General features: G+C 41.5%; 1 protein-coding gene across 47 annotated transcripts in view; it reads left to right on the forward strand.

Annotated features, from left to right (window-relative positions):
- Positions 1–27,742, forward strand: part of NRCAM (neuronal cell adhesion molecule) — a 192,285-nt gene that overhangs the window by 93,256 nt on the left and 71,287 nt on the right. For 35 of the 47 annotated variants that reach the window (XR_005660488.1, XR_005660489.1, XM_039913311.1 and 32 more), the window contains 8 exons: positions 3,566–3,688; positions 4,293–4,463; positions 5,535–5,591; positions 11,239–11,350; positions 14,944–15,128; positions 15,755–15,886; positions 23,030–23,173; positions 23,413–23,524. Coding sequence is in view for 45 of the 47 variants with exons in the window: in XM_039913311.1 (XP_039769245.1) it covers positions 3,566–3,688; positions 4,293–4,463; positions 5,535–5,591; positions 11,239–11,350; positions 14,944–15,128; positions 15,755–15,886; positions 23,030–23,173; positions 23,413–23,524 (1,036 nt within the window). In the remaining 2 variants the exon portion in view is untranslated. The remainder of the gene's footprint in view (positions 1–3,565; positions 3,689–4,292; positions 4,464–5,534; positions 5,592–11,238; positions 11,351–14,943; positions 15,129–15,754; positions 15,887–23,029; positions 23,174–23,412; positions 23,525–27,742) is intronic. The other 12 variants (XM_039913318.1, XM_039913319.1, XM_039913334.1 and 9 more) reach the window with 1 other exon arrangement.

Genomic DNA, 27,742 nt, shown 5'->3' on the forward strand with positions numbered 1-27,742 from the left:
TTTGCTAAGGGCTTACTGTGTATCAAGCACTGTTCTACATGCTGGGGAAGTAACACAAATTAATCATTCATTCATTCATTCATTCAATTGTATTTATTGAGCGCTTACTATGTGCAGAGCACTGTACTAAGCGCTTGGAATGAACAAGTCAGCAACAGATAGAGACAGTCCCTGCCGTTTGACGGGCTTACAGTCTAATCGGGGGAGATGGACAGACAAGAACAATGGCAATAAATAGAGTCAAGGGGAAGAACATCTCGTAAAAACAATGGCATCTAAATAGAATCAAGGTGATGTACATTTCATTAACAAAATAAATAGGGTAATCACATTGGACACAGTACAGATGAGGAAACGGAGGCACAGAGGAGTTAAGTTGCCAAGAAAACAAGTGGCAGAGCCGGGCTTAAAATCCAGGTCATTTGACTCCTAGGACTGTGCTCTTTCCACTAAGCCAAGCAGCTCCTCTCTATTAACTATATTGTAGTCTCCCAAATGCTTTGTACAGAGCTCTGAAAACCAGTTTATGCTCAATAAAAGCTATTGGATGATTGGCTGAAAAAACATACTATTTGTTCTCTAGACTAAGCTTGTTGTGGGCAGAGAATGTGTCCAACTCTGTTGTACTGTATTCTTCCAAGCATTTAGTACAGATCTCTGCACAAAGTAGCTGCACATTAGTAATAATAATAATAGTAATAATAATAATGGCCTGTGTTAAGAGCTTACTATGTGCCAAGCACTGTTCTAAGCACTGGGGTTGGTACAAGGTAATCAGATTGTCCCACATGGGGCTCACAGTCTTAATCTCCATTTTACAGATGAAGTAACTGAGGCATAGAGAAGTTTAAGTGACTTGCCCAAGGTCACACAGCAGACTAGAAGCAGAGCCAGGAATAGAACCCACATCCTCTGACTCCCAGGCCCAGGCCCTTTCCATTAAACCACACTGCTTTTCATTGATAAATACCATTGATTGATTGACTGAGCGACTGAAGTACCACTTCCATTTTGAGCAAATCCTCTATCACCCACTTCAAATACTAATTGCAGTCATCTACCACTCCCTAGGCCCTTCTTCCAATTTTCTGAACCATTTTGATCCTTTTCTCATATTCTTTCTCTCATTCTCCATCTCTACAACTATCTTTGGGGACTTCGATATCCATGTGATGTCCCTGTTGACCCTTCCACTGTCCAACTCTTCTCATTCATTTATTCCAATGACCTAACTCCTCTATAGTGAACTGCTCCATCCTACTTCATATACTCACTAATGTGGGCACATACTTGATTTTATAATCTCTAGTCACTGTACTATCTCAACCCTCACCCCAATTTTGAGATTACTCTATCAGACCAAAATCTCCTCACCTACTCCCTCTTTACTACACACCCACCCTCCAATATTGTAAAGCTCTCTTGCCCCATTCGTCTCCACTCCTGAACTACTTTCTCTTGCCATGCAGTTAGATGCCCTCGATACTACCCTCTCCACTGAACGCAACTCCCTTGCTCCTATCCCATCACCGATCTCATACCACTAACCGGCAACCCTGGATCACCTCCACAGTATAATTCCCCTGCTCCTGTGCTCAAGCTGTAGAGTGTTATTGGTGGAAATCCAGACATACATCTGAACTCATCCATTCATTCCTACCTGCTTCAAGTCTGCCCACTCCTCTGCCTGAAAACAATACTTCTCCTTCCTAATTCACTCCCATACCCATTGCCCCCTCCAGCTATTCCATATATTTAACTCCCTCCTCAAGACTCCTGCCCCAACACCCCTGCCATCTCTTTATCCTAATGACCTGGCCAAATACTTCATTAACAAAATTGAAATGATCAACCCACCCCTCTCCATTCCCCGCTTTCTCTCCATCCTTTTCAACTCTCCCTATAATCCTTGCAGTATCGCAAGACTAAATTTCTTGCCTCTTCTCAAAATCTATGCGCTCCACCTTTCCTCCTGACCCCATCTCTTCATACCTAATTAAAACACTTGCCCCTCCACCCTTCTTCCTTCCTTGATTGCTATCTTCAGCTATTTTCTTTCCAATGGCTTCTTCCCCACAGTTTTCAAACAGGCTTATATAACCCCTATCCTTAAAAAAAAACAAACTCCCTAGACCTGAAAGCTCCCTCCAGGTATTGTGACTTTCTTCTTGCAAAATCTGACAGCCTCTATCCTATTTTTCCTAGGCCCCTCAGCTACCTTCAAGATGGGAGACCACCTCCTTCTCCTAAAAACTTTATGCAACCTTGGCTTTATTGGTTATCCTCCTATATCTCTGGCTGCTCATTCTCAGTCTCTTTTGCAGGCTCCTCCTCTACCTCCTACCCTCTGAAAGAAGGGGTCCCTTTCAAGGCTCAGTTCTGGGTCCCCTTCTATTCTCCATCTATACTCACCCCCATGGAGAACTCATTCACTCCCATGGCTTCAGCTACCATGCTGATGATACCCAAATCTACATCTCCATCATTTCTGACCACTCTTCTTCTCTGCAGTCTCACATTTCCTCCTGCCTTCAGGACATCTCTGCCTGGATGTCCCACCAGCACCTCAAGCTGTACATGTCCAAAACAGAATTCCTTATCTTCCTACCCAAACCCTGCCCTACCCGTGTCTTTCAATCTGTCACCAAATTTACAACATTGCTAAAATACACCTTTTCCTCTCCACCTAAACTGCTGCTACATTGATCCAAGTACTTATTCTATTCCACCTTTACTACTGCATCTATCTGCCTACTTGCTGACCTCCCTGCCTCCTATCTCTTTCCACTCCAGTCCAGACTTCACTCTGCTGCACAGATCATGTTTCTAAAAACGGTTCAGGCCATATGTCCCTACTCCTCAAGAATCTCCAATGCTTGTCCATCCAACTCCTCATCAAACAGAAACTCCTTACCATTGACTTTAAAACACTCAATCAGCCCTCCTACCTTACTTCATTAAACTCCTACTACAACCCAGCCCACATACTTCACTCCTCTAGCACCAGCTTACTCACTGTGTCGCGATCTCCTCTGTCTCATCACCGACCCCTTTCCCTCGTCCTCCCCACAGCCTGGAACTCCCTCCCCCTCCACATATGCCAGCCACCACTCTCCCCACCTTCATAGCCTCATTAAATTCACATATCCTCTAAGATGATTCCCGTGACTAAGCCTTCTTTTCCTCTATTCTGTCTCCCTCCTGCATCTTCTATGCACTTGAATCTTTGACCTTTGAACATTTGATATTTGTTCCACCTGCAACCCACAGCCTCATGTACATATTTATAAATTATAAGTTATTTATTTATGTCAATGACTGTCCCCCCCGTAGACTGCAAGCTTGCTGTAGACAGGGAACATGTCTCCCATCTCTGTTGTATTGTACTCTTCCAAGTCCTTAGCACAGTGCTCTGCACACAGTAAGTGCTCAATAAGTGCCTTTGATTGATGGATTGGTTGATCGATTAGTACAACTGTCATCAAAATTTCCCTTTAGCTTACTTTCTGTAGAGACATTTTTCATCATACAATTCATTTGAAATTTTAATGTTGTATTTAATTAGGATCTCCCTTGTGGACCAAAGAGAAGCTGGAGCCAATAGTAATTCGAGATGGCCAATCTCTAATACTTCCCTGCAGACCTCCAATTGGATTACCACCACCGATTATATTCTGGATGGACAATTGTAAGTTTTAAGGACATAAATTGCTTAGTGTATTACAAGCCTCTATTACTTGTATCTAGCTCTGTGGAAATTAAGCTTGTGTGAAGAAGTTGTTGAGTGGAATAATTGCCAGCAAACCAACAGAACTGTAATTGTATCTCACTTTGGAATGTTGATAAAGAGCATGCAAACTATTATTTCTTCCCTGAAACACACCCTTTCCTCTTACCAGAAAAAAGGTAACATGGGATTATCAGAGGAGAATGTCGTTTTATGAAAAATACATAGTTTTTAAAGGATTTATCTTGGAACTGGGGCATCCTGATAATCTTTTTCAACCTATGTATTGTATACATTTCTACTGATTTAGTTAATAAAACCTTTAGTACCTATAAACTGAAATTATTTTCTTTCTGAATTATTTAGATGGCTTTCTTATTAGGGTGGAATACATTATGTCATTAGAATTGTTGCCCTTTATGCCAATGGTCTTTCTGGGAAGCAGGAAAAATAATAAATCATGAACATTTTATGAAAATAGTGTTTACAAAATACATTTCTAAGGTGGATAAGTGCTTCCATGCAAATTTACTTTCCATGCCAATTTCTTCTTGCTTCTCCTCAGCTTTTCAGCGGCTCCCACAAAGTGAAAGAGTTTCCCAAGGTCTAAATGGAGACCTTTATTTTTCTAATGTGATTCCAGAAGATACCAGGGAAGATTACATTTGTTATGCAAGATTTAATCATACCCAGACAATACAACAGAAGCAGCCCATTTCTGTAAAAGTTTTTTCAAGTAAGTATTAACCCTCCTGAGGATTTATATTTGGATTTGAATTAAAAATTCAAAATATGTACATATTTTACATGTACAATATAAATATAATAGATATCTTATGGTATTTGTTAAGCATTTACTATGTGCCTGGTGCTTTATTAAGCATTGGGATAGATACAAGATAAAAGAGTGAGATACTGTCCCTGTCCCATATGGGGCTTGCATTCTTAATCCCCATTTTACAGGAAAGGTAACTGAGGCATAGAGAAATTAAGTGACTTGCCTAAGATAACAGAGCAGACAGTGGCAGAGCAGGGTTTAGAACTCAGGTTCTCTAACTTCCAGGCTCCTGCTGTTTCCACTTGGCCATGCTGCTTATCTTTATAGTATATGTTATATCATAATATCCTACTTAAGATATATTATATCCTACTTTGAATTAAACAGTTTTGAAAATAAGGCATATACTGCAATTATATGCAGTTAATTCCCCAATTTGAAAAAATCTATTGTTATGGAACATAAATCTCTTGAATACATCGATTTCTTTTTAAAGCGGGGTATGTATTCTTGCAGAATTATAAGTTACTATATGTAGTAATCCCTCTATGTAATACTACGCCCAAGCATAAGCACACAACCATTTCTTTCAACACAGTTTTGTGCCATATCTAGACAGAGTCACATTTTCAAACAACTTCTTGATGCTGCTGTGAATTCACAATCAAAATATATAGTGGAAACATGTTAGAGCAGAACTGATTATGCTACATGCATTTATTTATTTTATGATTATTAATATTTCTATTATTTCAGTAAGCACTTTATAACTAATTTCTTATTTAGTTGTATCTGCAATATGTTAATTAGGATTGTTATAGTACAAACTGAAATTTTCTTTGGACTCTCCTACAATTTATGTCAAAAATTCACAAGTTTAATGGTGTTGGGTTTAAAGAGGAGTTATTATTCTGTACTTTACATAGGTACTGCTTTGTCATTTTGAACATACAAATTTGCTTTTCCTGCCCAATTATTTTAATCCCCCCACATTTATATGAATTCTTCATAATATTCTGTTTATTTCAGTGGATGCATTGAATGACACTATAGCTGCTAATTTGAGTGACACTGAGTTTTATGGTGGTGAGTTATGGTGGTCATCACCATTATTCTCTACTTCATTGTAGAATTTAGTTCACTAACTCCACTTTCATGGCTAAGTATTTCCTTTTTACAAACCTCTAACCACTGGGAATGTGTTTCTGAGGCAGTGGCGGGGGAATTCCCAATGCTTCCAGAGCTGGATATTGTATAGGGCCATGGTGATCCTTGACCGAGATTCCTGCAGGCTTCTGCCATTCCTCCAGCCCCTCAGGTGGGGGTCCCTCTGCCATTCCAATTGGAACCGAGGAGGTGGGAATCTCATTGCCCCTCAACCTGCTCAGCCTAAAGACTGCCCAGCAGCAACATATCAGGGAGTAGCATCCAGGGCCAACAAGGAATTAGAAAAGAAGAAAGAAACCAAAGGAAGAAAAATAAGGTCATAGAGAAAGGTAAGTTGGAGGAGACTGAATTTGGAGGAGAAAATACCGCAGAGTGACTCCCACTTAGAGTATGAACAGAAAGCCCAAGTCTTCAAATGCAGTGTTCAGGTGCCTAGTAGAAGCATCCATCTTGAGGCCTAAACCCGTTCCCCCCCATTAAATCTGTGGCTCCTGTTCTTAGTGAGGGCCATGAAGGGGTGAGAAAGAAGCAGATATAAGACTAGAATCTTGAATTATCAGTGAGAAAGGGACCTCCTGTTCCTTTTTCTATGGAAACTCTGTTCTTAGGAGACCGCAAGAACTGGGAGAAACGGGTTATTCTGTAGCCTCCTGTCTGAGGCCCAGAGACCTCAGAAATCCTCCTTGGAGTTGAACTATGCTCAGGAGCGCAGAAGCTCTGTGCTGCAGAAGGGTTAAGCAGCCCATGTTGGGTGGGACCGTGATGCACCCTGTCAATCAATCTTATTTATTGAGCATTTTCTTTGCACAGAGTACTGTGCTAAGCACTTGGGAGAATAATATGTAATACTATCATAGACACACTCTCTGCTCACAGTGAGCTTACGGTCCTCTAGTCCTGCCAGAAATTCATTTGCAACTAATGGTAGGGAGAGGAAACAGCTGCAGGGAGCCCTTCCTGAGTCAAACAGCAGCACATGAACAAATCAGCTGCCACCAATCCCGCAAAGATCCCTAAGCCAACACCACCCCCTGACAAGGTTGGCCTAGGACAAGGTTGGCCTCCTCAGCCAACCTTCCTCCCCAGCAATCACAGCGGGACCTCTTGGCACCCAGCTTTTCCTGTTTCCTAAAGCCACTTCTTTTCAGGTGTATGCCAAGCATGCATACCTGTGCTTGCGTGTGAGAGTCTGTGTCCTTATTTGTCTTCCCTGTGTCTTCTTTTCTCCTTTGATACCTTATCTCCAGCTCTTGACTCCTCCCTTGTCTCTTGCCTTCCCCTCCCTCACTTTGAATGTCCCCTACCACAGCTTTGCTAAGCTACCTTTGCTTAGCTCCTCTTTCAAAGCCCTCCTAAAAGGACACTTCTTCCAGGAGACATTCCCCAAATGATCCCCTCACCTTCCCAGTCATTAGAGACTTAATCACTCATGTATTTACCTTATTTGTTCATTATCTGTTTAAACACTTGGATCTACATTTCATATCTATTCTCTTAACACTTTCATTTTCACAAAACCAATCAAGCGAAGTCTAAACTAATTGTAATTTACCATAGAAAACAATGTAGGGCAAATTTGTGTGTTCTGCAGATCCCAAGAATTGACTGAAATAATATATAATTTTGAAGTGATAAAAGCAGAATAGTAGATTTAACACTGTTTATTAAATTCTATGATCATTTAGCAATGTAAATATCTATCTTTTGTACCTGTCAAAATTTTTTGTCCCTATTAACCCCAAAGCTTTGCATGTGTCAATTTGATACTCACTTGATTCCAGGCAATTTAGCACACCTAACTGAACTGCCAAACTCTAGTTCTTAAAGTGGTCTCTGCATTGGCAACAGATGCTTTGGTAAAATGATTTGAGGTTAGGATGTAACGTACAGCATCTCTTAGAGAAATAACTTCAATGGATAAAATAGCAGCTATGTATGTTGGTGCTTAGTGGCTGTGCAGTGGTCCTATGTATGCCCAATGTACAGAACACACATATCAATCAATCGGTCATACTTATTGAGCACTTACTATGGGCAGAGCACTGTACTAAGTGCTTGGGAGAGTACAGTAAAACAGAATTAATGGACATATTCCCTGACTATAATGAGCTTACAGTCTAGAGGGGGAGACAGTCATTGATAGGAATAAAGTAATAATTTATTATACATAATTTATAGATATAAGCTTAAGTGCTGTAGGGTTGTGGGTGGGGAGAATAGCAAGTGTCCAAAGGTCACAGACTGAGATGCATAGATGATGCAGAAGGGAGAACGAGCCAGGGAAAAAGAGGGCTTGATCAGGGAAAGCCTCTTGGAGGTGATTCATTCATTCATTCAGTAGTATTTATTGAGCACTTACTATGTGCAGAGCACTGTACTAAGTGCTTGGAATGTACAATTCGGCAACAGATAGAGACAATCCCTGCCCATTGCCGGGCTTACAGTCTAATCGGGGGAGACAGACAGACAAACACAATAGCAATAAATAGATTCAAGGGAATGTACATCTCATTAACAAAATAAATAGGGTAATAAAAATATATACAAATGAGCAGATGAGCACAGTGCTGAGGGGAGGGGAAGGGAGGGGGGAGGACCTTAGTAATGCTTTGAAGGTGGAGAGAGTGGTAGTCTGGCATATATCGAGGGGGACCGAGTTCCAGGCTAGGGGAATGATGTGGGAAAGGGGTCTGTGGCAAGATAGATGAGATTGGGGCACAGTGAGTAACCTGGACTGGACTGTAGTGGAAAATTGGTGAGGTGAGGTAGGGTGGGGCGAGCTGATTGAGTGCTTTAAAACCAATGGTAAGGAGTTTCCGTGTGATGCAGAGATAGATGGGCAATGATTGGAGATTTTTAAGGAGTGGAGAGACAAGAACTGAACATTTTTGTTGATAAATGATTTGTGCAGCAGAGCAAAGTATGGATTGGAATGGGGAGAGATGGGAGGCTGGGAGATCAACGAGGAAGCAGATGCAGTAGTCAAAGCGGGATAGGATAAGTGGTTGGATCCACATGGTAGCAGGTGGATGGAGAGAAGAGAGAACATATATGAGACAACCAGTGCTCTATTGCAAAGTGAGAGGACACTGTAAGAATTACCAGCATCAACATTTAACAGTGTTATCTAGGAAAAGCAATTAAAGAGGGGAGTCTGGGTATCCTTTCATTTGTCAATCTGTGTTTTTCCTCTTCCCCACTTAGATTGCAGTAGCTAGTGCTGTCCTCAGTAACAGTAATAGTAACACTGTATGTGTCTGATGTCCCCTTCTGAGGGTCTGCATCTTTTTTGCCTCTCATTCTGTCTCTCTTTGTTCATCTTTCTTTTGCTATATCTGTCTCTCTTTTCTGCCTTTTTCCTCACTATTATTTCCAAATATGCTTGGTCCATGGAATGCAACTTTTTGGAAAAGGGGACAGGGTTATAGAAATAAAAGTCTGAAAAATAACTACTGGAGGGATGGAAAAAAAGGAAAGGAAAAAAGAAAACTAGGAATGAGTGAGGGAAAACAGAATTCAGTGGAGTTCCTGGATCTAGGAACTAGGAAACATCCAGGAGAACACAACCCAGAACAAAGGAGAACAAGACCAAGGGGAAAAATGATAAGAAAAAAGAGAGGAAACAAAGAATAAGAAGAGGAAGCATCACAGGAGGAAAAAAACAGAAGGAAGAGAAGGTGTCAAAAGTGTGTGAGAAGTAGAGGAGAGGTAGGAGCCTGTGGGGTTAGTGGAAAAAAGAGAGGACAGATGTTTGCTTTTTTTCCGAATTCTAAAATCATCTCCATTTGAATTTGGTGTGTTCCTCTGTTCACTTAAATGAAGTTATGTTTTGGGAGTATCCCTGTCCCAGATCAATGCTCCTGCACTTTTCCCCAGAATAAAGCCCTGCCAAGACCTTTGCCTGTTAAAATTGGGCATAATGTACTCTTCTACATATGAGTGAGTTTTGATTTTTAAAAATCATGACACAAATAACCCAAACCTTACTACTTTTTGCTTGTTTTTAGCAGCTGAACAACCACTGCAGCCTATGATAAATTAACACATCTTTTTCATGTTGCCTTTCATGTATCTTTCCTTATTTTTCTGCATCTAAACCTTTTTTTCCAGTATCTTAGTTTAGACCTGGAAGAATGAATATATCTCACGATTATCTCTGGCTATAGCTATAAAAGTTAACCTGTATTTCATTTAATTATCCGTAAATAATTCTAGAAGCAGATATTTACAAATGATCAAATCTCCAATAGGTCTTCAATTGAATATATGAATAGCGTTATCTTTATCAAGACCATTATAAATGTGTTTTAGACAAAAAGAGTTGCTTTAATATGGGTTTAAGACAGTGTCCTTCTAATATAATTTTTTCATGAATTGAACAAAAATCTCAATTTCTATTTCATGTTACCTGGTGGGCAACACTTTTTTCAATATCTACAAATTATCATTTGTGTTGGATTCATTTATCTCTTTGAAAAGAAAGCAGTACACAAGGGAACCGGGCTCAAAACCCAAGTGCAAACTCAGGGTAATCTAAACCATGGTATTCTCGTTCTTCGTCAGTGACGCTTCAGTGATCCCTCTTAAGACCTGAGCCAATTCTGCAAGTGGGCATATCCCCAAGCTCAGGGAACCCTCCAAGCCAACCTGAGGGAGTGAGGTGTTCTTGCCTGTCCTCACATCATCCCCTAGGGCTCCCTCCCATCACCAGAAACCCGAGACCTTTGGAGAATAATGTCACGTTATCTTCTTGGGTGAAACCATTTCTCAGGGGAGGTATTTTTTATGGAATTTGTTCAGTGCTAACTCTGTGGCAATCACTGCCCTGGGCTCTGGTGTAGATAGGTACAAGTTAATCAGGTCAGACATGGTCCCTGTCCCCCATGGAGTTCGCAATCCAAGAAGGAGTGAGAACTGTTAATGAATCCCCTTTTTACAGTCGAGGAAACCAAGGCACACAAAGAAGTTAAGTGACGTGCCCAAGGTCACACAGTCAGCAAGTGGAGGACAGGGATTAGAACCCAGGTCTTCTGACTCCCACGCCAGTGCTCTTTCCACTAGGCCATGTTTCTTCCCACTAAATCCCTTCTTTTAATCTAGTTGAACTGGGTCTTAATTGTTGCTCTAAGTATTCTTAATATGGGAAAAATTAGTTTAGATTCATACTAAACTGTGGGATGGCTTTTTTTCATTAACCTAAGTTTGGGAGCATTACTAAAATTGAAGTATACCTTGAAATGTGGTTTTGCAGGTGGACAGTAGATACAAGACTACTAATCTCCCCAAATATTTTAAGGGCCTGAACTTCATCCTGAAAGTACTGAAGTGACAAAAAGAAAAATCAATCAGCCCTATTTTAGTATTAGCCCCAAATTTTCTCTTGCTCTGGCTGAACGGGAAAATTGCAAATTATAAGATTCTTGCACTCTCCAATGTATGTGTATCTTATGACTATATTCACCCAAATCAAATTAATGTGAGCTATTAAACTATTTTATGAGCCTCTACTATGTTTTCTGGAAATGTGTATCAGTGATTCCTAATATATTTACCTTCTTAATTTCAGCCAAGCCTTTTACAGAGAGACCACCCACTCTTTTAACTCCAAAAGGCAGTACAAGTAACAAAGAGGAATTAAGAGGAAATGAACTTTTACTGGAGTGTATTGCAGAAGGATTGTAAGTAGAGAGTCTCTTTCCCTGAAAGACATTGCCTACTTCAGTATTCCTATTGCAACAGCCCAAAACCAAAGAAGTATGAGTAATCACTGGGTGGGGAAGAGGGTGACCTCACACCAGCTGCCAGTGTCAGGGAAATGGATAATGTGTTTTCAAAGTGGTCTTCATTAACCCTGGAGCATTATCAATTAAATAGCTTTATCCATGTCTTAGTTGGAATAATGATAATAATGTGGATATTTGTTAAGTGCTTACTATGTGCCGAGCACTGTTCTAAGCACTGGATAGACTCTATCATTTTGGTTTCAGGTCCAGTAGATTTTTGATAGCTACCAAACCTGGTCCAATCTGATGGCTGCAGGAAACAGAACTGCTCCTGAATAAGAATGCCCTGTCTTTTGACAATAAGCTTATCTTCACTCATTTCTGTGCTCCATCTGAGCAGTGAGTGGAGGAAGAGGAAGGGCCCTCTCTGTGGCTGGGAGACCTGGTTTACTGGTCTACAGATTGCTTCCACAAGAATATAGATGCATCCAGTTCTCCTATAATGTGGAAGTTGAATTTCACAGAATCCCACATTTAGGAAGACCTGCATGGTGGTTCTTACCAATTCAGGCGATGCACACATGCACACTCTCTTTCCCTCCAACACTGTCATTCATTCATTCAATCATATTTATTGAGCGCTTACTGTGTGCAGAACAGTGCACTAAGCGCTTGGAGTGTACAATTTGGCAACAGATAGAGACAATCCCTGCCCACTAACGGGCTCACAGTCTAAAAGGGGCAGACAGATAACAAAGCAAAACTAGTAGTCATGCATCAATACCATCAAGATGAATAGAATCATAGATACATACACATCATTAATAAAATAAATAGAGTAATAAATAATATATACAAATATGCACAAGTGCTGTGGGGAGGGGAAGGGATAGAGCAGAGGGAGGGAGTAGGGGGAATGGGGAGGGGAGGAGGGGCAGAGCTGTAAGCAGCCAAGCTCAAGCCGTAGAACAGTGTTTCCTAGTTTTGCCATTGTGGTTTAAGTAAAACATTTACTGAAATCATACATTATGGCAGAATTAAGCATACAAAATAAATCTAAACTTGTATTCTTTGAATACCTGCAAACTTATTAGTAGATCCATTAGATACCTGTTGTAGCAATAGGTATGATTGGTAAGGTTGTCAGATTATTAATTGAACTACAAAATAGAAATGCATGCAAAACTCTGAAAGGCTCTGTCCTCTCCACTGCTTCAAGCTAGCCTCCTACCAGATCTATTCCCTTTATTAAGCACTGTATTAAGCGCTGGAGTAGATACAAGCTAATCAAGTTGGACATAGTCCATGTACCACCTGGGCCTATAGTCTTAATCCTCATTTTACAAATGAGGTAACTGAGGCACAGAGAAGTCAATTGACTTGCCCAGGGTTGCACAGCAGACAAATGGCCGAGCTGGGTCTGACTCCCAGGTCTGTGCTCTATTCACTAGTCCATACTGCCCCTACAAAATAATATTCTGGTCCCAATGTTAATGCAATGCCAGGTCCATCCTTAGGCCCAATTTAACTCCAGCCTCAGCCCCAGCTCCAGCCTCAACACCAGCTCCAGACTCAACCCCAGGCCCAGCGCAGTCAATCTTTACTAAGTACTATATAACAAAGTTGGTAGACATGCTCCCTGCCCACAATGAGCTTATAGTCTGGATGGGGAGACAGACATTAATATAAATAAGTAAATTACAAATAGGTACATTAGTCCTGTGGGAATGAATGAGGGATGAATAAAAGGAGCAAATCTAAGTGCAAGGTGGTGCAGAAGGGAAGAAGAGGAAATGAGGTTTTAGTCTGAGATGGCCTCTTGGAGGAGATGTGTCTTTAATATGGCTTTGAAAGTGGGGAGAGTGATCATCTGTTGGATTTCAATCAATCATATTTATTGAGCACTTACTGTGTGCAGAGCACTGTATTAAGCACTTGGGGGAGTACCATAAACAGAACTAACAGACACATTCCCTGCCCAAAATGAACTTACAGTCTAGAGGGGGAGACAGACATTAATATGGATAAATAAGTCATAATATGTAATTTCAAGATATGTACATCAGTCCTTGTAGGGTTGGAAGTAGGGCGAATATCTAATGTCCAAAGGTGACAGATGGAAGTGCATAAACGATGCAGAAGGAAGAGTGAGCCAGGGAAAAGAGGGCTTAATCGGGGAAGGCCTCTTGGAGGAGATGTGAACTTAATAAGGCTATGAAGCTATGAAGGTGTGAAGAGCGGAGGTCTGGCATATATGGAGGGGAAGGTAGTTCCCGGCTAAGGGAAGATTGTCGGAAAGGGGTCAGCAGTGAAATAGACCAGATAGGGGCACAGTGAGTAAGGTGGTGCTAGAGGAGCGGAGTGTGTGGGCTGGGCTGTAGTAGATCAGTAAGGTAAGGTAGGACGGGTCAACCTAATTGAGTGCTTTAAAGCCAATGGTAAAAAATTTCTGTTTGATGCAGGGGTGGATGAACAGCCATTGGAGGGTCTTGAGGAGTGGGGAGACATTGACTGAACATTTATGCTGATAGATAATACATGCAGCAGAGTGATGTATGGATTGGAGTGGGGAGAGACAGGAGGCTTGGAGATCAGCGAGGAGGCAGATGCTGTAGTCAAGGCAGGATGGGATAAGTGCCTGGATTAGCATAGTAGAAGTTTGGAAGGAGAAGAAAAGGAAGATTTTAGCAATGCTGTAGAAGGTAGAACTGACAGGATTTGGTGATAGAGTGAATATGTGATATAGGTAGAGGATGGGCATTCCAAACTAGAGGCAGGACATGGGTAAGAGGTCGGTGATGAGATAGATGAGATCAAGGTACATTAAGCAGGTTGGCACTAGAGGAGCAAAGTGTGAGGGCTAGACTGTAGTAGAAAAGCAGTGAGGTAAGGTAGGAGGGGGTAAGGTGAATGAGTCCTTTAAAGCTGGTGGTAAGGAGTTTATGTTTGAGCAGATGAATGGGTAACCCCTGGAGGTTCTTGAGGAGTGGAGAAGGATAGACTGAATTTTTTTTAGAAAAATGATCCAGGCATCAGAGTGAAGTATGGAATTGAGTGGGGAGAGACAGGAGGCAGAGGTGTTGTGAAGGCAGAACTGGCAGCATTTGGTCACAGACTGAATATGTGGATTGAATAAGAGAGATATGTCAAGGATAATGTCCAGGTTATGGGCCTGTGAATCAGAGAGGCTTATCCTTCTGATGCACTTCACCAGGGCTTAGTTTAGCAAAACTGCATTCAGTAGGAACTCAAAAAATATCATTACTACTACACCAGACATTCAGACACACAATTGAGCTGCAAACTCGAATCAGGGATCGTTATTGCTGTCCCTCAGGGCCAGATTCATTATTATATCTCTGAAGGGAATGATCAGGGTGGAGACAGAGTAACCCTAATGAAGATTAGGTGACAAAGCTGGATTTATGTAGAAAAGTGAAAATCTGGTATGATTCTATGCCAACATTCAGGACCTCATAATTGAACTTGACTGAAAATTACACCCCTGAAAAGGATTAAACAAAATTCCTTTTCCTTTGTTATTCCAGGCCCACCCCAGATATCCAATGGGAGAAGGAAGGTGGGGAATTCCCTGCCAACAGGACATTTTATAAGAATTTTAAAAAAACCCTCAGGATCCTTGATGTTTCAGAAGCAGATTCTGGAAAGTACAAATGTACAGCAAGAAATACCTTAGGCTCCACTCATCACTCCATTTCAGTCACAGTAAAAGGTAAAGTGATGGTTAGCATTCCTTCATTGTATATTAATACAACTCTAGGCCTTGAAATAGAAATATTATTTGATTGCTTTCTTCTAAAATATTAATGAGATCAACTGTGAGGTGAAGAGGTTGTATATTTTCCACTGTTGGGGTTCATACTCATTGTTAGGAGAGATCATGCTGTAGAAAACCCAAAATCTGAAATTTGTGGACTTTCTGCATGGATTTCTCTAGAAATGGGCAGGTTGCCTTAATTATTTTACCTTTGCTTGATTTTTCATATTTTATTTCATTTTAATCAAAGAGAATGAAGAAATATCTGTGGATCACTTTGAGGTCTGTAGATGGAGCATCTTTCAAGGCAGAAATTTTGACATCCTGTGCTTGTATTATTAGGGCTCCCGTTATAAATCTCACTTTATAAATCTTTGTAGACTCGATTTATACAAAATGGTAATCAGACAAGAAGTGTTTCACTCTGTGCAGATTAATTATTAATATTGGAGGGTAAAGACCGATTTTGAGTCTCCTCTGCTGAGTTGTGCCCGGGATTAAGAGATTAAATGTATTGTCTGAGTAGTTTGACAATGCTCTTTAGGTTCAACTTTTCCTTTCTTTTCCCCTATGGAATAAAGCTGCCCCCTACTGGATAACATCCCCCAAAAACCTGGTGCTTTCCCCTGGGGAGGATGGGATTCTGATCTGCAGAGCCAATGGCAATCCAAAACCCAAGATTAGCTGGTTAACAAATGGTGCCCCAATAGCAAGTAAGTTTCATTAGTTTCTTTGGTTGTGTTTTGTATTAAAGACACAGAAATATCTTATTGAAGATGGGTCAAAAAAGTTTATACAAAACAGTTCACGTCTGCATGTCAACAAAGACACACGTACCCTCACAGACTTGGACACACATATAGACATACACAACACATACACACATGTATGCACACACACTGTCATCCTTGGTTGATTGCTAAGCAGCAACAGCAGATGGTGCTAAAATAGCTGTCACTGGCATAACAGACTTCTTCAGGTTCACGCTGATATTCCTCTAGTCAGAGAATTTTTTTATTTTAGTTAAGATCTTGAATTTTGTAATGTGTATGTGAGCTTTGGAGTGCACTTTCCATTGAAATTTTCCTGCTAAATCCCATCTAGCCATGTTCATAATATTATTTTTCTGTTTTAACCTTTTTCCACAACATCTCCCACTGATACTGCTCCAACCTCAGTGAGATTCCCCTCACTGTAAATGTATAGTTTACTCTTATATGTGTTTCATATAACTGAATTAATGCTAGTCAAGTTTTCTATCAAGTTCCTTTAGTAATGCTTTCCAAATTAGTGTATTATCAATTTACTTTTTTGTCTCTTCTTCACCTTCCAGTGTCTGTTGTATACTACGGTGGAAAAATTCAAGAGCAGACCCAACCCACATGGTAGCATTGCTTTTCCATCAGTTTTCTATTATTTTACAAGGTGTCAATCAAAGCCCTTTAGAGTGAAAAAGCATTTATTTGTCTTCTGCATTTAGCTGACAATATCTTCTCAGAGTAAAAATATATTCCCTTTTGATAAAACTATTTAGGTATTTTTTGCCTACTTGCACAATTTTTTCTTTATCACGATATCAAACTCCTCAAAGCATCAAGGGACTCCAGGAAATATCCCAACACTGTCAAAGGACAATCTGTGTGTGTGTCTTTCAGTCATTATTGTCTCATCTAATTTACAGGCAACGTGCGTACACCAATAAATGTAACTATTCCATAATTCAGTCAGATTTTCCTGTTAACTCCTTCAATTTCTCATTTGTTCCATTCTCTTGTCCTCATCACCTCCATAAATGAAGCTACAAAGACTGTCAAAACTTTGGGACCTCATGGTATACTTGCTCAGACTGTAAGAAGGGAGGGAATGTTTTACTCAAACTCCTGAATGGGCTGTTCCCCAGGCAATGGATGGCATTTCACAGATTCATTCAATCAGTCATATTTATTGAGCGCTTACTATGTGCAGAGCACTGTACTAAGCGCTTGGGAAGTACAGTCTGGCTGACTGCAGAATATATCATGGAATCTCAATGCACTCCTCTGCAGAATGTATCATGGAATCTCTCTCACTGCACTCCTCTGCTCGGGTCTTCGGCAGGGTCCTTCTGAGCTATTTCGGAACATTGTTAACAGTGAGCTAACTGAATCGCAATGTGGCACAGTTGACCTGATCTTTTCTGTACGTTAAGTTCAGGAGAGATATGAGATAATTTCCTACCATTAGCAAACCTGAGCTTTGGCAACTACTGAAAAATTAGAATGCCCTGAGCAATTTATCAAAGTCCTAAAATTACCCCATGATGATATGGCTGTCCAGATCAAGATTGAAGGGGGCCTATCAGGCCGCCTTATCAGACCTTATCACTGCCATGTGGGCAGGTAATATGTTCACTTACTCTGTTGCGATGTACTTGCCCATGCACTTAGTAAGTGCTCAGTAAACACCGTTGATAGATTAATTGATTGAGTAAAGCAGAGCTGTACACTGGAACAAACTCAACCTATTCTCAGCAGCCGTTCTCTGGGGTCACGGTAAAATCATCTAGAAGGAGGAGATGAAATACAGTTCTACTCTTCAGAGCAATTGAATACGCTGAGAGCATCATCAACACACTGCAGATGAAACACAAACTTGAATATATGCAGCTGAATGATGATAATAGAGTGTCCTAACAAAAACTTCAGACATGCCTCTGTCCAGTCACAAAAGCTTTTGGCACTGAGAACCAAGGAATTGATTATAGTTTGTTCAGAATTCATTCATTCTTTCGTATTTTTTGAGTGCTAACTGTGTGCAGAGCATGGTACTAAGCACTTGGGAGAGTACAATACAATAATAAACATACACATTCCCTGCCCATAATGAACTTAAGGTTTAAAGGGGGAGACAGACAATAATTACGGTATTGAGGTGCTTACTGTGTGCCAAGCACTGTTTTAAGCACTGGTGTAGACACAAAGTAAACAGGTTGTCCTGTGTTGGACTCACAGTCTTAATCCCTGTTTTACAGATGAGGTAACTGAGGCATAGAGAAGTTATGTTGCTTGCCCAAGGTCACACAGCAGTCAAGTGGCAGAGGCAGGTTTAGAACCCAAGTCCTCTGATTCTCAAGCCCGGGCTCTTGCCACTACATAAATGCTCTGGGGCTGGGTGGAGGGGAATGAATGAAAAGAGCAAGTCAGGGTGATACAGAAGGGAGGAGGAGGAGAGGGAAGTAGGGCAAAGTCAGGGAAGGCCTCTTGGAGGAGATGTGCCTTCAGTAAGGCTTTGAAATGAAAAGAGAGTAATTGTCGGATTTGAGGAGGGAGGGCATTTCAGGCCAGAGGTAGAACATGGGCGACAGGTTGGCAGGGAGATCGAGGCACTGCGATAAAGTTAACACTAGAGGAGCAAAGAGTGTGGGCTGGGTTGTAGCACCACTTAAACTCTCCCAACACTGCCAGGGAGTATAGGCATATATTTATAGCTCTCTTTTAATGGTATCAACAACGAAATCCTAGCTGTACAGGTGTGGCTGGAAAGAGTGATGCACAACTGACAAAGAATTCCATACAATCCGATCCACATCTGAATATTAGATCCCCTCCATGCTTATATATTTCCACAGGTCTGCCATAAGATAAGGGTGCTTTTTCTATTTTTCAGGCCTTTAACTGGGATAATGATTTCCTGAAATGCTGGAGATAAGACTATGCCTTCTCATTCACACTCTAACCACAGGTTTCTATTTTTCCAAGAGCTTCCTTTTTTATGGTATTTGTTAAGCACTTACTGTGTGCCAGACACTGTCTTAAGCCTTGGGGAAGATACAAGCTAAACAGGTTGGACACAGTCCATGTCCCACATGGGGTTCACAGCCTTAATTCCCATTTTTACAGATGAGGTAACTGAGGCACAGAGAAGTTAAGACACTTGCCCAAAGTCACACAGCAGATAAGTGGTGGAGCTAGGATCAGAACCCAGGTCTTTCTGACTCCCAGGCCAGTGCTCAGCCTCACTGCTTCTGCCTCCTCAAAAGGTGGAAAGTATTTTGAGAAGATGATTGTAGTGCTCGTGTCAGCGATGAGGGTGGCTTCATCTGGGATACCCATCAGTTAGGGTGAAAGTAACAGCATATGTGGGGTCACAGAGCCTCTGTAGTGATGTATAAAAGTGCCTCATTTAATCAGTGCTTGAGCTACGTATAGGCTTCCAGTTTGTCATAGTCATGTACAACAAGGAGCTCTGTGATGCATTTCTTACTTTGCTGCATGTAGGTTTTTAATCTGCAAGTCATTGCCATCAAATCAATCTTGATGTTGCCTCTTTGTCATTTTTGTCTTGATAACAAAGTCATTCTGTAAGATTCAGTTATTTTCGAATTGTTGGGCTTTAATGACAGCACGATAATCCTTAACAAAATTGCTTCTCAGCCAGTTCTGAGGTCTTTTCCAAATTCTGTTAGAGCCATGCGGCTCCAGTTTTTTCCCCTGAAAGGTGAAGTGATGTTATTTCTGTATTATTGTACTCTCCCAAAGGCTTAGTACAGTGTTCTGCACATAGAAAGCTCTTAGTAAGTACAATTGATTGATTTGACTAAAGATCTTTAAATCTTCAGAGGAAGTATTTTTTCTCTGTATGGAGCATGTTCCCCTCCATTTCCATGCCAGAAGCAAAGAAATGATAAGTTTTGTTGTCAAATTTTGGGTTGTTTGTTTCTTTGGTTATTTGAAACATACATTTATGAAAAAGTTTTTGACTGGTTCTGTTATAGGCCTATGCAAACTAAAATTCCAGATCCTATTTGTATTATTACTGTCTTGTCATAATGATGTTTAAAATGCTTGTGATCTCTATAATATATAGTTTCTTTGGTGAATAATTTGCACTCTCCCAAATCCTAGCTATCTTTCAGCTGAAACATTTACTCTACCATTTTAAGTCACAGATGGTATTGTTACTCTGATTCTCTTAAGTATGATAAGATCTCCATAATGATGGACACTGCTCAAAAATACACTTCTAAACTTTTTTGCTGTACATAATGGTAAAAATATTGTTTATTCTTCATTATCAGCATCAACAGTACTATTTAAGTGCTTACTATGTGAGAGTGTGTCCAACTCAGTTCAATCTCTCAGGACTACTGAAAACTCAAGGCCAAAACATTAGGAAACTTATTCCACCAAAGACAAAAATCATTTGCAAAAAGGAATTTGGTGGTCTGAGAGCTAAAGAAGCTGGACATTCTATGACTACAATGTCAGAAACCTGATGAAGGTGGGGGGAGGGTACCCTTTTCCCCAAACTCCTTCCCACCTCTGAAGCCCGCCTCAACCTATCTCCCCAGATAAACCTCACACCTCACTCCCCCTGAAATTGTGGCTTTGGGGAGAGGAGGGTATTATTAGTAATGCTATTTATTGATCACTGTACTAAGCACTGGGAGAGAATACACAAGTGGGAATTAAACATGGTCCTTGGCCCTAGAAGGTCCAAACTAAGAGTTTAAGTGGAGAGAAAGGATTGGAGGCAGACACATCAGGAGTGATGAATATTAAAATACAACCCAAACAAATAACAGATAAGAGGCTCAAAGGTCCAGCAAGATTGGAGGATCCTCAGATTGCATGGGAGCAGCTTGTATCCCCAGTCCAGAGCATGCCGGAAGTAGGAACCCTCAGTGGCAAGAAAAAAGGCAGTTTTTGCCACGATGCTTATCCTGAGGAGTCCGAGAGCACACGGGAGCAGGTTTTAACCCTAGTCAAGCAGGCCCAGAGCATACTGGAAGCAGGGTGCCTCCGTGGCAGGAGGGAAGGCAGCAGTGCCAGCTGCTGGGTATGGAAAGGGGCATGGAAGGGCTAGGATGGTGGCAGCAGCAAAACCCACCACAGAACCTTCTCGCTGCCAAGGAAGGGCAAACTCTCGCCTGAAAATGCTACCCTCTGCATTTTCCTGAAGTCTCAATATATCCACATTCCACTGTCACTACCCTAGAGGCAGCAGTGGGTTGGAATGAGGAGATGGGGAAGTGGTTCTCCCTTCTCCACCACCAATCTTAGATAAATTTCTCCCAGCCCCCCCCCACCAATCATGCTACCCTCCTTTAAGCTCCCCTGCTAGGCCACTGAGAAGAGCCAAACATTCCTCTCCTTCTATACTGCCACTGACATCTTCCCTGCAGTACAAAATGATATCAAATAGAAGGGGACATGAAGATACCTGGGAGATGGGGGATGAGGGGTGATTTCATTCAGTCATATTTATTGAGTACTTACTGTGTGCAGAGCACTGTATTAAGCACTTGGGGGAGTACAGTATAACAATAAGCAGATATATCCCCTGCCTAAAATGAGCTGAATATAAGGTGCAGGAGAGGAACCATACATCTGCACAGAAAGGGCTAGGCTAGGAAAAATGGGATGGAAAAGCTCTCTAGGCAAATTTGATCAAAGGAAGACCATCTCCCAAGTCCTTAATACAATGCTCTACACGTAATAAGTGATCAATAAATACCACTGATTCAAAGAGCAGTGATTTCAGCCTTGTTGACATAGAACCCCAGCAAAGGCTCCGAAGTATGTTAGTTGAAAACAACTCAGAGGGAAAGAGAAAAGAAAACTACATGCAGCATAGTCAATGATGTATCAACAGCACCTTTCACCACCTCATGACAAAGAAACGAAGCTTGTCCTGTCAAGTAACCATTTGATTTTGAGTCCCTAGTAGGACAGGGACTGTGACTTATCTGATTTTCTTGTGCCTCCTCGAGTACTTAGTGCTTGGCACGTTGTAAATTACTAAAAGGTACTATAAATAGTAACATACATTGAGAATGTATGTAAGTAAAAATGTATATATGAAATTAAAGCTAGCTCAAACAATACAGTCCTGGGACAAAGACAATAAATGATTTTTGAAGCAATGTTCACCTCAGCACAGCCTCATTGGGTTGGAGCATGTGAGAAGAAAGTATGGCCAAACAGCTGCTGCATGCGGAACTGAAAGATGTGCAGAGGAAATATTTTTAGGCCGCATTAAAACAAACCTTTAGATGATAGAGCTGATAAGTAGAGTCAACTGCAGTAAATACACCAGAGTGGCACACTACAATCAAAATAAGAAATAAGTCATTTCAAGCAGAACCGTAAAGAGTATCATGAGGCAAAACAAAATCAGTGCCAAGACTGAAAACAAGCGTGGTGTGGTCAGGGCTGTAGAATCCACAGTAACATTTTCAGTCTCACACACTCACATCCATAAATAAATTTTAACCATAAGTGGCATCATCTTCAAATAGATTAACCCATGTACTTACTGTAGGTAATGAGAAAATCAAAAGACTAGACAAATGAATAAATAACACATAATAATATGGATACTGCATATATAATATGACTGCAAAATGCATGAGGGGAAATAATGTCTCATGGAGGAGGTGTCTTTTTAGGATGGGAGGGCCATGGTTTGGAGAAGCTGAGACTGGAGGGTATTTTGGCAGGAACACTAGCAAGGACAATAGGCCAAAAGCAGTAGAGTTGAGATCGAGGGATAGCTAGGAAGGTAGTTTGGCTGGAACAACAAGCATGAGGTAGCATGTAATGAGAGAAGACAGGAAGGAAAAAACTAGCTGATGGAGAACCTTGCTAAGAGTTTGGAGTTTTTGTTTTATATAAGAAACAATGGAGACCTACTTGGGATTTTTGAGAAGGGCAGTGATGCACTTTGATCAACATTTTAGAACACAGAAAGGGTCCTTTAAAAACATGTAGCTTATCATCTAGCCTTATTTTTTGAACAATTAACCCTTGCCTTCTTGTTTACCACCAACAGTCAAGGAATTCCCAAGAATAACATTTACTTTCCCTCCTCAATAGTGGCTCCTGATGATCCCAGCAGAAAAATAGATGGTGATACCATTCTCTTTTCTGATGTGCAAGAGCGATCCAGTGCTGTTTACCAGTGTAATGCCTCAAATGAATATGGATACTTGTTAGCAAATGCATTTGTCAATGTATTGGGTAAGTTTCATTTGTAACCGACAGCAATTGAAATTTAGATCTGTGCTTTTGGCTTTTTTCCTGCTGCTTTTTATAGGTTTTCTCCTGTCAGTTTTCTAGCCTCTGTTCCACTAGGTACAGTTCTAATTTGGGACTTTGGTAGCATACTCCATTAATAAACCATTGTAGAACTACGAAAACTCCCTTGAACAATAATTCCAAAGTTCCAGGACATCTTTTTGCCTCTTCTTTTTTTTTAGCTGAGCCACCTAGGATCCTTACTGCCGCTAATATCCTTTATCAGGTGATCGCCAACCGTCCAGCTCTCCTAAACTGTGCTTTCTTTGGGTCTCCCAAGCCTGACATCGAATGGTGAGTTTCCGCTCAACGATTAGGGGAGGGCACGGGCGGGCATGCTCCTGTTGAAATCTCAGAGATATTCTGCACTCATTCTCCCTTCCTGCTACCTCTCAATAAGCAAAATTGGGTACCTGGGGCCCCAGGCAGGAGAGGGTAGATGGCTCAGGGCAAACCTTTGGCAGGACAGCAGAAACAACTCAAGTCCATATCCAGCTGGTTGTGGTACATACCTTTCCCTTCTTAACATTTGGCATCAGCAATGCTTGTCCCCTAAAGGGCAAGGGGCCAGAAGACGTCCGCAGTACCGCATTTTTATGGCAAAGAGTGCAAATGGGCTAGAGGTTCTCTGTCAGTGACCCTCTCATGGATTCTATCTCACTACGACAGCAGCATCCAAGATACTCATCAGCTGGCCCTGATTTTTTTTCTAAACAAACAGTGAGGAATGGAATATCAGTTTAAAACTGGGGTGACTGCCACCCCAACATGCATTGATATTCATTCAATAGTATTTACTGAGGGCCTCCCTCCTGACCTCCGCCAAACTAATTCTCTTCCCCTCTTCAAAACCCTACTTAGAGCTCACCTCCTCCAAGAGGCCTTCCCAGACTGAGCTCCCCCTTTTCCCGCTGCTCCCTCTGCTCCCCCTCCACCCCCCTTCACTTCCCCTCAGCTAAGCCCTCTTTTCCCCCCTTCCCCTCTGCTCCTCCCCCTCTCCCTTCCCCTCCCCTCAGCACTGTACTCATCCGCTCAACTGTATATATTTTCATTACCCTATTTATTTTATTAATGAGATGTACATCGCCTCGATTCTATTTATTTGCTATTGTTTTAATGAGATGTTCATCCCCTTGATTCTTATTGCTATTGTTTTTGACTGTCTGTCTCCCCTGATTAGACTGTAAGCCCATCAAAGGGCAGGGACTCTCTCTATCTGTTACCGATTTGTACATTCCAAGTGCTAGTACAGTGCTCTGCACATAGGAAATGCTCAAGAAATACTATTGAATGAATTGATATGATTTTACCATCAACAGCAGCATCTTCAAACATGAAAGGTAGCTAGATCTCACTCTTTCCTCGACATCTCTTCCTCTCCCTTATCTCTTGCTGTCTTCTTATATTCCCAAGTTATAGTTTTCATCATTATCAGTATTCATGGAATGAGTTTTGTGAGCTAGACACTTGGGAATGAACAGTTGAGGAGGAGGAGGAGGAGAAGTAGCAACAGTAACTGAAGTGCTTATCGTGTACAAAGCACTGAATAAGAATAGATGTGTGAGAATTAGGGTATCTTTTCCTCAAGAGGCTCACAATCTAAGAATAAAGGAGAAAGGAACTGGTGATGGACACATTTGGAAGAAATCAAACAGAAAAAAATCCCACAGAATGAACATAGAAGACAAGGGCAGGGATAAACACAAAATAAGATAAAAGCTACAGGGAACTGTGGCTTGAAGAGCAGAGGTTCAGGGACCATAGTCTTAACCAAAGTGACGACCACTCTGTGGCCTCTCCAGCATTCTGTGTTTTAAGATGCCACTGCTTCCTGTCCTTCCCACAGGGATGGTGCAGAGTGATTGGGAAAGAGGTCCCAGAGTGACATATCACGGGGATGGTGGGGGCGGCAGGGTTACTGGCCACCCCGGGGTTTGGGAGGCCAAGTCAAGTGTGCTGCTGTTGCTTCTGTCTTTCCCCCAGAGGTGAAGCCAGGAGGCACCATTTGGGGGTGGAGCCAAGGTGGCATGGTTTACGAGTAAAGCAGCTCAGTGCTCTGGTGGGTTGAGAGTAAACCAGACCTTGCCTTTGAGGAGCTTGCAATCATGAGGCTTTAGATGGCAGATGGGATAAGTCTCTTGTCCATGTTCTTCTGTCAATCTTGCACCCCCAACCTCCAGTCCTGGATCATCTCCACTTGAATAAGTTTTCTACACCCAGTGCCTCTACTTTCTCATCTCAAATTACCTTTCTTACCCTCTACAATCCACATTCTTTCCCCTTCACTGATGCTGCTGCTTCTAAGGTCACTATCTGCCACTTGTCTGCTGTGTGACCTTGAGCAAGTCACTTTACTTCTCTGTGCCTCAGTTACCTCATCTATAAAAAGGGGATTAAGACTGTGAGCCCCATGTGGGACAGGGACTCTGTCCAAACCCATTTGCTTGTATCCTCCCCAGCACTTAGTACAAGGCCTGGCGCTTAGTAAGTGCTTAACAAATGCCATAATTATTATTCTTATGTGCTGGTTTTCTTGAGTCAATTTCTTACTTTGTATAGCATTACGTCATCGGTCAGAGTGCAACCTAGGTGACAGAACTCTGTGACAGCCTTTATCTCTGGGTTGCCAGTGCAGATATTGGGCTGCGTTTATGGCTTCTGTGGTGAAGGCTAGTACTATTAATAGTAGAAGTAAAGATACATATTGAGCACAATGCACTGACCTGAGCACTTGGAAAATTACAAACATTTGCAAGAAGCACCCCTTCCATGAGTAGGTTACATGTTGTAATAATACTGTGTGCCAAACACTGTTCTAAGCACTGGGGTAAGTACAAGGTTGTGAGGTCAGACACAATCCCTGTCCCAAATGGGGCTCACAATCTTAATTCTCATTTTATAGATGAGAGAACCACGGCATAGAAACATTGAGTGTCTTGCCCTAGGTCACACTACCGATCAGTGCTGTAGTGGGATTAGAACCCAAGTCCTGACTCCTGGGCCCGTGCGCTATCTACTAGGCCTTGAAGCTTCTCGTACAGATCTTACATACCCTTACTTACTTAAGCATAGACACGTTTTCTTCTTTCTCCTATCTGTGAATTATTTTAATGTCTGTGTCCGCAAAGAGATTTTAAGCTTCTTGAGACAAGAGACCATGTCTACTAACTCTATTTCACTCTTCCACGATGTAGGCAGAGATTGTATCTATCCGCTCTGTTGCATTGTACTCTCCCAAGACCTAGTACAGTGCTTTGCACACAGTCAGTGCTCGATAAATTCCATTGTTTGATTGATTCCAACTGCCCAGTACACTATTCTGTGCAAAATAGGCACTCAATGAATGCTAAAGATGGATTGATTGATTAATTAGTAGGCTGATCATGGAGGTGGGGATTAGTTAGGGAATGCCTCCTGGAGGATGTGTTATTTTAGGAAGCTTTGAAGGTGGGGATGGAAGAAGTTTAGCAGATCTGATGGGAAACGGAGTCCAGGGAGGGGGAAAGGCCTTTAATCCAAACTGAGGACTTCGGAAGGGTTCTAGGATGATTGTGGAGGCCTATTTTGTTGGAATAATTCTGCCAACCCCATTGTCAACATTATTTAACCTATCCCGCTCTTTCCTCATTCACCCAACTCTTTTACCACTGTTCTTCCCTTCTACAATGCCCATATATTACAAAGTTCACAACTGGAAGGTTTCTAAAATAGGCAAAATATTTTGCTTTATTTTGCTCATTTTTGAAATCCTACAGCATCAAGGAAATCCTGTTATTTTGGGAGAAGTAAAAAACTGGGATGAGGCACAGGGGAAAAAGGAGAGTGATAGGAACTGAAGTTGGAAAACACCATTGCCTAAATCAGTGAGCACTGTTGATGCTCTACTATTAGCTTAATGGGGCTGAAATAATCTTGTACATTTTATTAAACAAGTTGCTATAATGGATCTTATATAACTGAAGAAATCATGTCCATGTGACATTTTTCTCTCCATATTTGTTCAACCCCCTTAATCCTCAGTATTTTTCACATTCCATTATAATAAAACCCACTACTAATCCAAGGTTTTCCCATTCTAAGCATCTGCTTCACAGTTGTCTGGGGTTATGTTTTTCCTTCCTGATTAATCCTGTTGCTGACAGGGATGAAAATGTGCCTCAGGAATGGACCATGAATGATGATGTTGGTATTTGTTATGTGCTTACTAGGTAGATAACTTACTAAGCGCTGGGGTAGATACAAGCTAATTGGATTGGATAACATTCCCTGTCCCATATGGGGTGCAAAATCTTAATCCCCAATGTATAGATGAGATAACTGGGGCACAGAGAAGTTAAGTGACTTGCCCAAGGTCACACAGCAGACAAGTGGCAGAGCTAGGATTAGAACCCAGGTCCTTCCGACTCCCAGCTATATCCACTAGGCCATGCTGCTTCTCAAGCATGGAGCATGCGTCAACATGGAGCAAAGGGCCAGACTGGATAGAGAGAAGCCAAACCTCTGCAGCCATTT

This window comes from Ornithorhynchus anatinus, chromosome 10 (assembly GCF_004115215.2).
Source record: "Ornithorhynchus anatinus isolate Pmale09 chromosome 10, mOrnAna1.pri.v4, whole genome shotgun sequence".
NCBI lineage: Eukaryota > Metazoa > Chordata > Mammalia > Monotremata > Ornithorhynchidae > Ornithorhynchus > Ornithorhynchus anatinus.